The sequence below is a fragment of the Triturus cristatus genome, chromosome 3_1, assembly GCF_964204655.1.
Source record: "Triturus cristatus chromosome 3_1, aTriCri1.1, whole genome shotgun sequence".
In the NCBI taxonomy this organism is placed as follows: Eukaryota; Metazoa; Chordata; class Amphibia; order Caudata; family Salamandridae; genus Triturus; species Triturus cristatus.
The window spans coordinates 45,055,907-45,070,744 of NC_140583.1; the positions used below are offsets into that span (position 1 = coordinate 45,055,907).

General features: G+C 45.9%; 1 protein-coding gene across 1 annotated transcript in view; it reads left to right on the forward strand.

Moving 5' to 3' along the window:
- Positions 1-14,838, forward strand: part of LOC146859664 (astacin-like metalloendopeptidase) — a 99,405-nt gene that overhangs the window by 56,672 nt on the left and 27,895 nt on the right. Inside the window, exon 8 of the mRNA XM_085646278.1 lies at positions 1,782-1,863. Within this exon, the coding sequence (XP_085502404.1) occupies positions 1,782-1,863 (82 nt within the window). The remainder of the gene's footprint in view (positions 1-1,781; positions 1,864-14,838) is intronic.

Sequence of the window (14,838 nt, forward strand, 5' to 3'; positions counted from 1 at the left end):
CGAAGAGAAGGTCACAACGCTAACTCTAGATGCTGAGGAAGATGGAGAGAGTGTCCTCGGACGAGGACAAGACCAGGGGGAACACGTGCAGAGTGCGCGCGCTGCATGGAGAAGCCTGGCCAGACCAGAGGAGAACAGAAACGGTCCAGATTACGTCGTGAAGCGAACGGATGAAGATATCAGAGTGGCACGACTGCCACTACAAGAAAAGAAGAAAGAAGAGATCGGAGTGGCACGTTTGCCACTGCAAGAAGGCGAGAAGAAGGAAATAGATCCGTGGCACGTTGGCCACTGTTAAGAGTGGGAGGAGAAGAAGTCAGAGTGACTCAACACCCTCACGGAGAAAAGAACCGAGGAAAGAGAGAGGAGTGTCTCACACCTCGAAGATAAGGAAGGCGACAAGTGCCAGAACATGGAGCGCAAGTCCTGAGAACACCCGTGGCACGGAGAGAAGACCATCTGCTTTACGATGCTTTCAGCATACCTGGGATCTGCAGAGGTGAGCAGGCTGGACCATTCGGAACATCCACCTTTGGGGTCACACGGACACTGGACAACGCCAGCCGTGGTGACTCAGGGGCAGAGGCCTCAGGGATGCCAGTGAGAGAGCGTCCCCGCGACGAGAGATGGTCATCAGCCGCCCTTCAGCAAAGGTCCCGGGAGGATGAAGACACCGCGCGCGAAGACAGGAGCCAACATCTACCCTCCAGGTGCCACTGCGGAACCTGAGGTGAGACTTGTCGTCTCCTCTGCGCCCACACTGATCGGCGTGCGAATAATACGATACAGTACACCCAGCCCAGGGATATCCCGTGGCAGGGGAACACCCGCGAGAGGGGCATCATGGTGAGAGGGGTGTCTTGCAAACAACCCGTCTTGTGCCAAGCAGAACACACGCTACCGATGAAGAAAAGAACAGGACTGAAAGATGAACCGCAAGAACTCCAACTGCATTTGTCACCATGGAAGTAAATTGAAGAAAAGACTGTGAGGACAACTTCAAGGCAGAGCCGTCAACAGACAGGATCCATTGAGCACCCATGGCTGGTGCCACAGTGAACTGTTGGTCTCCGTGGCAGGAAGAACGTCGTCTGTGACTCCAAGCAGCTGAGGCGTAAGAGACTCTGCAGAAGTTTGGTCACTGTATCACGTCTGTGTATATCTTTCTTTCTCCCACAGGTTGAATTTTGACTTTGGGTTTTCGTCATTAAAAATTGGGAAGGATGTAGTGTCCGTGCATGGACACGTTCTAGTGTTCTAACTTCCATTAATACACTATACACCCACCCACCACCGACGTCACTGTGTCAGGTGACGCGGTTAATAAAAAGGCCGAGCACACGTGCTCGTGGCCATTCCCACTACCCCTAACTATGTGTCCTGCGTGAGTCTTTGCAGTGCAGCATGAGGGCCTAGTGCCCATCATTACAGAGTGCACCCCTAATTGTGGTGCTATTAGGTTTTTTGTGATGAAATGGTAAGAAGAGGCCGGCAAAGCACCAAGTGAACCCAGCACTGACCTGTGGTGGCTTCAGTGGCCTCTGACGTCAGTTTGCAAACACGAGTGTTCACAAACACGAGCAATGGTGCAGGAAACAAGACAAGCCAATCCTGCTCCAAGACTCATTGGGTTAAAAAATATGCGTTTTAGTTCATACCGTCCCCCACCCTCTGACAGACGGGGAGCCTTTAGTTAGAAGGGAGCTTTCTGTTCATTGGGCAGTGTCAAAATAAAAGTTTTATTTTACCAACAGCTAATTTGTTTGTTTTACCCAATGCAGGTGACTGGAGCAATTTTGCGAAAGATGACGGCGATACCTTGGGCGTTCCATATGACTATGTGTCAGTGATGCACTATAACAGGTAAGGCGCTGCTCATCGGGTTGGGGTGAGGGGGGCCTGAGAAGAGATATCAGGATATGAAAACTTGTGTTTATTAGAGGAGCTCAAAAGCTAACTCTCCCCAGTTCCTTGCAAAGTTAAATCTATAATCCACTCTGCCTTAGATAATTATAACTGAAGAACCTCTCACCCTACACATTTCAACCCACACTCACAGGCGCCGGCTGTTCTCTCCCGTTTGTTCACCACTTCCAGGGAGACCTGAAGAATACAGGCCCCAGCTAGGCCTGCAGAATACAAGGGTTCGCTCTCCTGTAACAAAAGTTAGAAGGAAGTTGGCACGGAATCTGCAAATACAAAGACAAAGTTTATTAACCCTTAAGGGTGGTCCTACAACCTATACAATACTCTTCAGTATTGCACAGAGTAGCACAAAGAACTTGCGTACGCGGTCCCCTTTTATACACAACAGAGGGGCTCATAAGTGGGTGGATACAACATGAAGCAAAGAATATTACCTTTTATGGACATTTTCGATACAGAACCAATATGTGGGCGGAGTAAGCAATGTCCTGAGCCCGCGAAAACATGGTCAAGCAAGGACTAACTGATAACAGATGTGGTCAAGTCTGGGCGTGCGCCAGATGGACAAATGAGCTATTTATAGACTGTTACTAGGCAGATTACAAGAGCAACTAGCGAGAAGGAAGGACTCTTCTCGTGCACAGCACGTGGAGACATGACAATACAAAATGGAGTCCAGACATTAGTCAACATAAGACAACAAACATTTTCTAAGGAAGGAGAGTTAATGTCTTTAGTGAATGCTTAATCATATCGCTGTTTTAGTTTTCAACAGACGACCCTTTCAGCATTCACTGAAGACATTCGGCCTATTAGGATAATCATCTAATATGTCAATTTTCATCATCTCTTCCACTTCTTTGGTTAAATATTTCTGATGGGTGACATTGGCGATAGCTTTCTTATCAGGAATACAAAATGACACACATAAAGAACAGAGTAAAGGACCGCATTGGACACAGATACAACAGGAAAACAGAACTGCTACAATAATACAGAGACCAGTTAAAACCTTCCATCCCCATGTAGTGATCAATGCCCAAAACCATCCAGAAAAGGACCAAGTGCCATTTTCTGTATGGATCTCAGCCGCAATTATATGCAATTTATTGATAGCATTATACACTGATGGCGTATGATCAGGAATGAACACACAACAACTACTTCCGATAATTTTACATGCTCCACCTCTATCAGCTAACATAACATCTAGTACCATACGATTCTGTAATGCAACAATTCTAGTAATTTGTAATTCTTCCGTAAGATTCCCAAGAGCAGCAGCGGTTTGATTCGTCACAGCCTCTACGACTCTTGTCAATCTTCGAACCTTCCTACTATTTAGGGCAGCTCCAACAAAGAAAAACAATCCTAAGTTAAAATCAATATACTGTTGCAAACTCGTATCAGTTTGATCAACATCATCAATAGATAGAGTGTGTTTATACCTATTTACAGTTACATTGTTCAGCAGCTTCAAATCTTTATGATAGGATGCAGGTGCTAAGAATACAGGAGGTAATAAAAACGCTACATAACATACTCCGGACCAGCCGGCCGGTAAGCGGTAATAACCCTTATTCCCACATACAAAGTATGTATTATGGGAGGCTAAGAAAGTACTATTATTTAGCCCATCTATATTCAAAACAATAATACAATCACTAACACCAACAGGAATATGACCCACACTCTGGACACACAGGTCCGCTTAAGCTTGTGCCACTTGAATCACAAAGCGCTCTTGTCCTGTAGTGTCTCTGGTGTTCGTGAAGATGTAGGGAATCGATTCATTGTCTGGTCGATATTCTTCCCATTCCCATATTGTTCCATTCGCTTGTGGATAGCCATCTCTATCTTAATGACATTCCCTATTAAGTCTGAAAAGTAATCGTCCCACTGTAGGTTTCCGTGTGGCAAAAAGCAAAGTGTACCATGCTCTACAAGAGCCATTATGAGAAAAAGGAAGAGGTATGAATGGCGTTCCTCCTTTCTTCTGATGAGCTGGCATCATACCACATATCCAACAGTTCGTAGCATTCGTAGCAATGTGGGTATGATGCAACATCTGGATGAAAGTGTTATTCAAATAAGACTGACGATGCTTCAGTTCTTGATACGGAAGTGTATAAAAGTAGTGCTCCTCAGGCACCGGAGTAGTCAAAACAAGCAACTCCCGGGCAGGAGTCACATCCTCAACAAACCATGTAGCTATACCAACGATAGCTACAGTAATAATAAAGCCTGTTGCACAAAGAATCTTCTTCTTTTCCATCTTGCAGTAAAAAGTCAATATCTTCCTGAAACTAAAAGGTTGTCAGAACTCTTCCCCTTAGGCAGCCGTTGATTTCTTCACCAGCGGGCCAAGACGGGTGTCGCTACACTAATGCAGGGCTGATCCCCCCCCCTTGCCTCATTGGCTCTCCGTTTCACTAACCTAAGGGCCGTTCTGACAACGTATCTGGGTACAGAAAAGAGAAATCACTTCCTCGGTCGAAGATGATATCTCCCTCCTCCGGGGATCACTTGGTCCGGGAAGAGCTCCGCAGTGTCGTTTGGTTCCACGGCACGGCCTTTCTCCGCAGTCAGGATTTATCGATGGTCGGTCAACACAGCAGGATCCACCAATCCAGACGGCACTTTACGACAGTGCAAGGAGTGGATCCAGTTCTTCCGATTGGAAACTCGCACAGCTGTCCTTGTTGCGAGTAGAACTTGCTCAGGGCCAACCCATCTCGGTTCCAGACTGTTCGTCCTTTGGAAAGCCTTTACCATCACCAAATCACCAGGTCGGATGTTATGGCCTTCACCTGTGGACCGATCAGGGAGCGCTTCTCGAACCTGTTGATGAATGGAAACCAAATTATCCGTTAACTGTGCCAGATAATCACTCATCATTACACAAGGTACATCATACATTGACTGAGGTTTTGGTGGGCCCCAAATATTCATTGGGCGCCCAAACACAGTCTCATAGGGTGTGAGACCGGTCCGAGAATGCGGTATCGATCTAATTGACAATAATGCCAGCGGTAAAGCATATGGCCAAGTCAAAGAAGTTGAAGCTTGAATCTTAGCAATTTTTAGCTTCAGAGTACCGTTATATTTCTCAACCAGTCCCGCAGACTGCGGGTGAAACACCGCATGAAACTTCTGCGTTATGCCTAGACCTTTCAGGACATACTTAATAACATCTGCTACAAAATGAGGTCCGTTATCACTCCACAGCAATCTGCAAACCCCATATCGAGGGAAAAACTCCTTCAATAGCATCTTTGCTGTAGTCATTGCAGTATTGTCTTTCGTAGGGTAGGCCTCCACCCATTTACTGAAGGCACAAACCACTACTAGAACATACTTCAGATTGTTACAGCGCTCAAGCTGAATGTAATCCATCTGCAGAACCTCAAAGGGTGCAGTGGGTGTCACGAACCCTCCTGCTGGAGTTCGTGTACCCTTCCCTGGGTTATACCTCAGGCAAATCATACAGGTCTGCACTACCCTTTTTGCCGTACTAGCGATCTCCGGATGCTCCCAAACTCGTGTGAGTAATTTGACAATTGCGGAAGCTCCGAAATGCGCTAGTCCATGTGCCATCTGGACCATAGGTTGTACGAAAGCTGTGGGTAACTTCCATTTATCCATCTGCTTACTTCTCCAACACCCTTCATCATCTAATTCTCCATCATTGGACCATTGCTCCCGTTCCTTATCAGAAGCGGTCCTCTGTATCTCCAGCACTTCTCTCCTGGCATCGTGCCATCTTTCTGTCTGCGACTTCACAACATACATTGCAGTAGCACCAGGCTGCATCGCAGTCTCTCGCGCCACCCGGTCTGCTAAAGCATTCCCTTCTCCAACTTTATCAACCACCTTCTTATGGACACTGCATTTAACTATAGCAATCTTCTTTGGATATGTTAGTGCAGTCAAGAGGTTGTGAACTAACTCCCCATACATTATTTGGGTTCCATGTGACGTTAGAAACCCTCTCTCCTTCCAGAGTAGTCCGAAATCGTGCGCTACTCCGAAGGCATAGCGGCTATCTGTATAAACATTCACACGCAATCCTGCACTGAGCTCACACGCTCGTGTTAATGCTATCAGTTCCGCTGCTTGAGCTGCTTTCTGTGGTATGCGTGCTGTCTCCACTATTGTTTGTAATGTGGTAATTGCATACGCTGCTGAAGTCGTACCATCTGGTAGCTTCAGGCATGATCCGTCCACCCACAGTTCTCCATCTACATCTGTAAAGGGCGTATCCTGGAGATCAATACGACCCTTTGTCTGTTCCTCAGTCACGAGAATACAGTCATGTGTTTTTCGTGCTTCAGGCTGATTTTCCGGAAATGGCAACAATGTGGCTGGATTTAACGTTACACACCTCTTTAACGTAATATGAGGAGCCAAAAGCGTCAACTCATATCCCGTTAAACGGGCACTGGTCAGATGCTGCGTCTTTGTCTGATTAAGCAGGGCATCCACAGCATGGGGAACTAATACCAGCAGCTTGTGAGATAACACAATTCCCTCACTTTGGCGTATTGACACAGCTGTCGCCGCAACCGAGCGAAAACACCCTGGTAATGCTCGGGCAACTGGATCAAGTACAGCCGAAAAATATGCACACGGGCACTGCTTGTCGCCGTGCATCTGCACTAGAACTGATAATGCACATCCATCTTTCTCATGCACATACAGTGAAAAGGGCTTCGTATAATCAGGGGTACCTAACACTGGTGCTGAACAAAGGGCTTGTCGTAATTGCTGAAAGGCAATTTCACACTCATTGGACCAGGGAAGGGGAATCAGTGTATCTTTTGTCAAAAGTGCTAACAATGGCTTAGCTATGTGAGAGAACCCCAATATCCATTGCCTACAGAAAGAGGCCAAACCCAAGAATGCACGCACATCCTTCTGTGTGGAAGGTACAGGCGTGTCCAAAATTGCTTGAATACGATCTGGTGTAAGTGCACGCCCCTCCTTAGACAAAAGGTGACCCAAATAAGTCACCTTTGGTCTACAGAACTGCAATTTCTTCCTCGACACTTTGTGATTGTGAGATGCCAAAAAGGAAAGCAAGGATAACGTAGTCTGCTCACACAGCTCAGGAGTGTCAGCCGCCAACAAGATGTCATCGACATATTGTATGAGGGCGACACCGTCAGGCAGAACAAAAGAATCCAATTGCCTTTTCAATGCTTGACTGTAAATACTGGGACTCTCTGTATAGCCCTGAGGGACTCTGCAAAACCTATAAGATCTATTATTCAACGTGAAACCGAAAAGATATCGGCTATCAGGGTGAATAGGGATCGAAAAGAAGGCATTTTTCAAATCTATGACTGAAAACATAGTCGCCGTTGGCGGGACCAAAGTGAGTAACGTCGTGATATCAGAAACCACTGGATACTGAGGTATCACTATCTTATTCACCTCTCTTAAGTCAATGATAAAACGATAAACCCTGGTGTCAGTATCTTTCTTCAAAATGGGTAGAATAGGACTGTTGAAAACATTATAGGGAACTTCCTCCACCACTCCCACCTTAATCAAATCCTGCACAATCTGTATGAGTGCCTCCTCCCCCTCTTGGGAAATACGATACTGTGGAAGGCGCGGTAACACCGCACCCTCCTGGACACTAACGTGGACAGGCGGGATCACCATCTGTCCTACATCAGTATCCGAAATGGCCCACAAAGAATGAGGAAGGGAGGCTAATGCAGTATCTTCCGCAACCACACACATCCGGTCTGTCAGGGGGTGATTATCATTTAATATCACACGTACTCCAGTAGGGGAGCAGCGGATCGTAGCTCTGAAGTGCTTGAGCATATTAAGACCCATAATGTTGTCGGGCGTGTTCGGAGCGAGCAAAAATGGACAGGGTGCAGAAAAGTGATCAACATGAAAGGGAAGGGGTCGAGAAAGAGGGCTGTGAGAGAGCGTACCATCAAACCCTACCTATGTAACCATTAAGCCAGACGGGGGAGCCCTCGGAACCAATTGTTTGGACAGTGCACTGCGAGTAGCTCCGGTATCAACTAGGAACCGATCAGTAGACCCCAAAACACTTGCTGAAACATAAGGACCCTGCTGATCAATCGGTACTTCAACTGATTTCAACCCCCATCCAACGCAATCCTATGCATGCTGCGAATCATAGTACCCAGGGCGGTCATTCCCAGTCATTTGATACTGATTTTGCCGATCAAACACGTTAGGTCTATCTCGTTGCTGCACGTTAGGCTCAAAGCGAGCACGATCACTGGAATGCCCTCTGGAGTTCGAAAAGCCCCCTCTACCTCGCGGTGGTCCCTGGCCACGTCCCTGACGAGATGCATATAATACCGGACATTCTCTAGCCCAATGACCCGACTGTTTACAATACGCACATTGATTTCTATTAACATCTGATCGACCGGAAGGGGGACCATAAGATCCTCCTCTACCTCTGTCGACACCCCGACGAGGCGGGCCATATACTTGTGCTAACATCACCTTAGTTTTCAAATCTTTTGATTTCTTCTCCTCATGCCCCTTCGCTTCTTGTTCCTGACACTCATAATACTGAGCCATAGTCAGGAGGGATGCCGGAGACGACGTGGACCAGGAACTTTCACTCGCTTTTAAGCGAGCTGCTATCCCCGGTAATAAATTCGCCACATATTTATCGACAAAAAGATGTCGACCCGTATCATCCGTAAGTGACTGACCGCTGAAATCATGAAACGTTTCCTCAAAACGTGTAAAAAAGTCTGAAACAGATTCGTCAACCTTCTGTTTACATGATGCTAACATATTCCAATCAATCTTGTTTTCAATTTAGTCAAGATAGCAGCAGGAAGATCTAAAATAAGCTGGGGTGGTTTTTTCGCGGGTTTTCTCTCCCTATCCTCATCCTCAATCTCAGACCACCTAGCCTTAAAAGCGGTAACATCATCCACCTTCCGCACAGATCGCCACATATCCGGTGGTAAAATGAGCCCAAAAAACAAATCTATATCTGCTAAAGTCATCGTACAAGAATTCAAGGCCCCTTCGACCTCTTCGTAAAAGGCCGCTGGATTCTTGCGGGGGTCAGGTAATGCATTCTTTAATGCCATAACATCAGCCCTATGCCAGGGAGTATAAACCCAATTATACACAAAATATCCCCTAACATCGGGGGAAGATATATCTGAACTATTTCCTGCTCCTTTAGGAGGAACATACAAAGGTGCCGCCTCTCGCATCGGTTTAGCATGCACTAGTTCACTCTTATCTGATTGGGAGATAGATGACTGGTCGCCGCCGGTACGTGAATCCGATTTCTCCGTCTCCCCTGCCTTTAGGCGCGCTTTCTCTTTAAGTTCAGACGCCGCATCCCGCAATGTAAACAGCCGTCGGACCGCATCGGGTACCTTAGAGGGAGAAAAAGTACCGTTACGTAATGCTTTAGCATCTAAAACTACAGCATCAGGCTCAAAAACATCAGAATACTTCCGAAAGGCAGTAATCACGTCATGAGAAAAGGTTTCAAGGAAATACAGCTGCTCTTTATCCCGCCAATGTTCCAAAGATTCCAATAATTCAGAAAGAGATAGCTTGCCCTTAAGCGCACGAAAAGAAATTTTCCGAAGCTCACCCATACGGTCAGTTGATAACATGGACCGCGTGTCTACCTTATCCGAAACCGATCCAGAATCCTGCGATCTCGGGGCGGACGCGCCAACATAAGGGGGCGGAGAGCGATCTAATAAATAAAAATCATCTTCAAGATTAGTAAAGACAGGATATTAGTAAAGACGGAAATTCCGGCCCGGAGGTGGAGCTTCCGGCCCGGAGGCGGAGCTTCCAGTCCGGAGGCGGGGCTTCCGGGCCGGAGGCGGGGCTTCCGTGCCGGAGGCGGAGCTTCCGGCCCAGAGGTGGAGATTTTAAATCTCCGCCACTGGCCAGAATCCCCACCTCCGGGCCTGAAGCTCCGCCTCCGGCCCGGAAGCCCCGCCTCCGGCCCGGAAGCCCCGCCTCCGGACTGGAAGCTCCGCCTCCGGGCCGGAATTTCCAGCCCGAGTGCGGACGTAAAGTTAGTAGTCTTAAATCCATTCTGTGAATAGCAAAAGTAGTAAGTTTATTCTGTGAATCGCAAAAGTAGTAAGTTCATTCTGTGAATACCAGAAGTAGTAAGTGCATTCTGTGAATACCAAAATGGTACTAAGTTTAGGATTTTGTCTTAAGTTTGTTCTGTGAATCGGGCCCGATGACTTCAGCCCCCACAGCCAAACTTCCGCAGTTGGCCTCATTGTCAGTTTCACTTCATCCACCCCCACCTCCCCGATGGGAGGCAAGCAGGATGACTGCTCCCCAGCCTCTTATTTGTACCTGAACTGTTTTCCACATGTATGTTTGTCTGTGGTGATGTCCGGGGAGTGCCCACGTGTAGAAATATCACAGCCTCTCAAGCCAGTGCCATCCCCATGACCCGAATCGAAAGAAATGTGGGGACTATCCCCCTACTTGCCCAGGAGGACCTTTGACAAACAACCTTCACCCCCTTTCCATACAAATCTTCTTGGACAGACCAATGGTTGTTTGGGTCGGTGTATTTGCTGGTCATTGTAGGGAGAGAGTGAGCGTAGGCATTGCCCGTGGCCTTCACCTGCCTACACTTGCCATGCAGAGACAGGTGGAAACACACTTGGTGCCCACCTTCTATGGCTCAGTTCCACCCAGCAGGCCTCTCAGAGGAGGGGGCCACCTCATCTGCCCCAAGGCCAGTTCAGCTCCCGCTGTGGCAAAGGGGCCCATAAAGTCCCTTTGTTAATAGCTGTTGGTTCTGATATTCCAGGTCATTTCGACTGAGCTATCAAACTCTTAGTAACCAAAGCACGACCCACATATTTAATAAATCTACTCACCTCAGACGGTTCTCTTCTGAGGCGAAGAACATGCGCTTAGCATTGAAAATGTAGGTTGTGTGATTTGTCCCCGGCCCCTCCATCCTGCACTCGCATCTTCAAATAGACTCTAGCATCGCTGCTATGTGGAGGAGATATTATTGAAAGGGACATTTTGAAGAAATAAGCAAAGACATTTGTATTTAATTTGCTACAAATCACAGTCATGTAATGTATTGTACGGTGGATGTGTAGAGCACTCTTATTACCCATGAGGCGCTGACGTCAATATTATCAGCCGCTTAGGTCAGGCGCCCACCCCCTCTGCCTGTGCCCGCCTGGTGAAGGAGCATTGATTGTATCTGTTGTCTAGTCCAGGGTTTGCAGTCATGATATGGTTTCTGATCTGTGTCCTAGCCATGCTTGTGAATGATATACCTTATCATATAGTGCAATGAGCAGTAGCTCCAGGGCTACTACTCACTGAGAGCCTTGCGCCAGTCCTGCAAAGGGCAGGTGAATCCAGCGTGTGTGCTCCCAGTGGTACCCACCCAGGGCATCCACATTAACGACTGGCTAGTGAGGAGGGCTCATCTTCCGTCGCAGCCCCTTTACACCACTTTACAGTTTTATCATGTGTCACTTAAATAATCCCTTTGGCTAAAAAAGAAAAAGGTATGAACTATCCTAGAGTGTAGCAAATATTGCAATCATTGTACACGTCAGAGTAATGAAGCAAAGATAATAAATTCCTTTAGAGTCTGCAGAATCGCTGAAGGTACAGGTTTGGACACTGGATCTGAGTGCGGAACGCCTCATGTCCCGAGCCGTGATACACTGTGAGGGAAGTCACTTAAGTAGAAGATGGTGACGTCAGATTCCCTGTCTCGGATAGTGGAGGCGGCCCAGAATACCAACTGTCCATCAGTGGGAGGTCTTACGTTCAACCTGTCCTCCATGATTCTTCAGAGCTGCATTGAGAGTTCCAAGTGTCATCTAATCCATCGTTCGAAGGGATTAAAGATGGCGCAAACCTCTCGAGCACTCTCAAGATGAAGAACGAGATGCTCCAGAACGGGGCTTCAATAACACTGACCCAGAAGGTATTCTGAAGAGCGGCGTGGGATGTAGCTGATACATCCCTTGGACAACCAGTCCAGTAAGGCCAACAATGATGTTCATTGCCGCCATGCTTATCTTGATGGTGATGAAGTGTCAATAGTCTGCAATAAACAGATTCACCAAGGAGCCCTTAGAAAGCTTGTGTTAGCATTAGTGATTATTACCTTGACAAATCAACAATTGTGAGAAGAGACTTGAATGGGCAAGGCGGTGTTTAATTTGAGCCGGTGCTTGCAGGTGGGGCCCATTTTTGGGGACCAGCAAGTAGTTTTCCTGAGCAAACTTTGCTCCAGAGCAAGAGAAAAAAAAAACGGTGGAAGAGACAACGAAAAACCTGAGACAGAGGGAGAAAGCTGAGATAAAAAAGGAACCCAAAAGAGTGAGATAAAGGGGAAAGGAGTGTCTAAAGTAGATAGAAGAGGCATGAAGTGGAATCAAAACTTCATAGCCTTGCTATTGACCACCCTGACCTTCATAACACCCGTCCAGGGGTTCTAAACAAATATTTGTGCACCAGCACTTTACAAATTAAGCACCGGGGCAAGGTAAGGCCAAAGTTGTTACAGGATTAAGGTGGGATTTTGTATTGTATCCTGTGCTCTTGGATCTGAGTACTGTCCAATATGGCAACAACGTTGTGAATAGGGGTTAGCTTAAATCGCACAATTCTGTGTAGCGTAATCAAATGTAATTACCTAAGAATTCAGAGATTACGCGTTTATTATGCGAGAATATTAATTCTGCATTTAGTGCTATTTTTTAGCACCCAAATGCCCCCTCATGCACGAAATGGCCATAAGGATGCATTTTGTACTAAGAAATAGTGCTAAATGCAAAAGAACATGAATAGTGAGCGGCCTATTGTGTAAGTTACGACTTTGGCGTAACTCTACAAGGTGTGCTTCTCCACCCACAGGTGACACCAGTGAACTTGGATCAGTGCACCAGCGATGAATGGGAAAGAGAAGTTCTTGTAGCTCCGTAAGATACTGTTCAATGTGTAATTGACATAGAAGTATTGCTTTTGGGTTAATACCAATACCAAAAGGGGATCAGGGGCACCGTGGAAACAGCAACAAACCATATTTCATTATTCTCAATCTGCTTCTCAGTACATCTAAAGCAACTACACAGATTATAACAACAGCAATAAGACACATTATAAATAACGAGAATATAATTACCATTTCCAGCATTGTTTAAATGCCATTCAAACTGTGACTAAGAACCTCACGCCCAAACGTCTACTTCTATGCACCATACTATGAGAGCATGGAAGGCCGAGCAACTTGCAGTCTCGAGTATCTTAGCGAGAAAAAGGATACTGCATACCTTGTTGCCAGCAAAGGCTGCCTTTGCCAGCGGAGTCGCAAAGACAGTGTTCCCAGCGAAGGTCAAACACCCACTGCGGTAGAAGTCAGACGGTTTTTCTCCAGGACTTGCCTTTATCGGCTTTAGTCTTCAGGTGAGATGTATCATTTGTGAAGTGTGAAGCGTGCTGGCAGCTGGTGAGACAGTCTCAGGCACAATTTCCATTTAAAATCTGGATGAAGGACCTCTACTGACAAGTGGCGAAGTAGCAGTCCTTCTAAACTAAATCTTATTAGAAATTGGGATTTCTGACATAAGTTTGGGAATGTCTGATATAGATTATGTGCACCAAAGTAAGTATCCTAGATGTTTCCTTATGAAAATATAAGGTAAAAGCATGTCAATTCATACAATATTATTATTTTGGTTATATGTCTCTATGTGTTCCTATTTGTCCTTGACATTGTGAGCAGTTGACATTCGACCCAGACGAATGTTCCATTAGATGTTGTATCTATGTAATTAATCGAAGAACTTGACAATATCACAGGTCCTAGAAAGATAAGGTCTGGTAACATCTGCATTTAAAAGCAGACATGACAATGATTGTGCATAAATCAGGGAACATGGTGACTACCATTGTCTAAGCTAGGGAAGATGGCAGCTTCCATGAGCTAAGATGGAGTCAGGGCCTACATAAGATGGAGTCGGTCTTTACGGACTATAAGTCAGGCCGCTCGCGCTCGCTAAAAATGCTGTTGGGGTAGGATTTTCCTCCAACAACCTACCAGTGTTTATCACTATTTTCCTAGCGCAAAATGCACACTTGCAGTCAAAGTGGGCGTGAGGATAAATTTACTGTTGTGGTAGGATTTTTCCCCTTGAATTACTCTTAATTATGCAAGGGGTAATCTCCTGATTACTTTAATTGTGTGTCGAAGAGTAACATGTAATTACTAAGATTATTCCGGTGTAATTGAAATTCTGCCTAGGCTTAGGTGCGACCTTCCTCTGGAGTAGCTATACTTGTATTCAGCTAATATAAAAATGGTTTATCTGCAAAAGACCAACATTGACGCATTCTAAAAATTCTAGTTTAATGGACATTGCTGTGTGGGGCCCAAGTGACTACAGAAAACGGATGAGTAAATGTATATATTTATGGTCACAGTAAAGCTAGACAAAGTTAAATTACTCGATTATAACAAAGGTTCTTCAGAGCTGCTCTGTAACTATTTTAACTAAGGTGTGCACTGCTAAAGGGCTGCTCGTTGGCACATTAATGTGGAATATTTTGTTTGAGTCTCATATGAATGAGTTTTTAAGCCTCTCCACATAGACTCCTTTGGAACAATTTTGTCTAGTTTTGTATCTTATTTATTCCCATCAAGAGCTGTGATGGTAACTGGGAACTTCTGTTTACCGAGAGTCTTGCATAGAACACTGCCAGCACTGGTCTATGAATACGCGTGTCACATCTGTACGTTGTTAAATCATATCTGAAAAATACAATGAGATGTGTGTCTGGTATGTTTATATAGTGGTTTTAAACTTTGCATGAATTACATAGAAATATACAACGCTGTTGTGTTCCAGATAG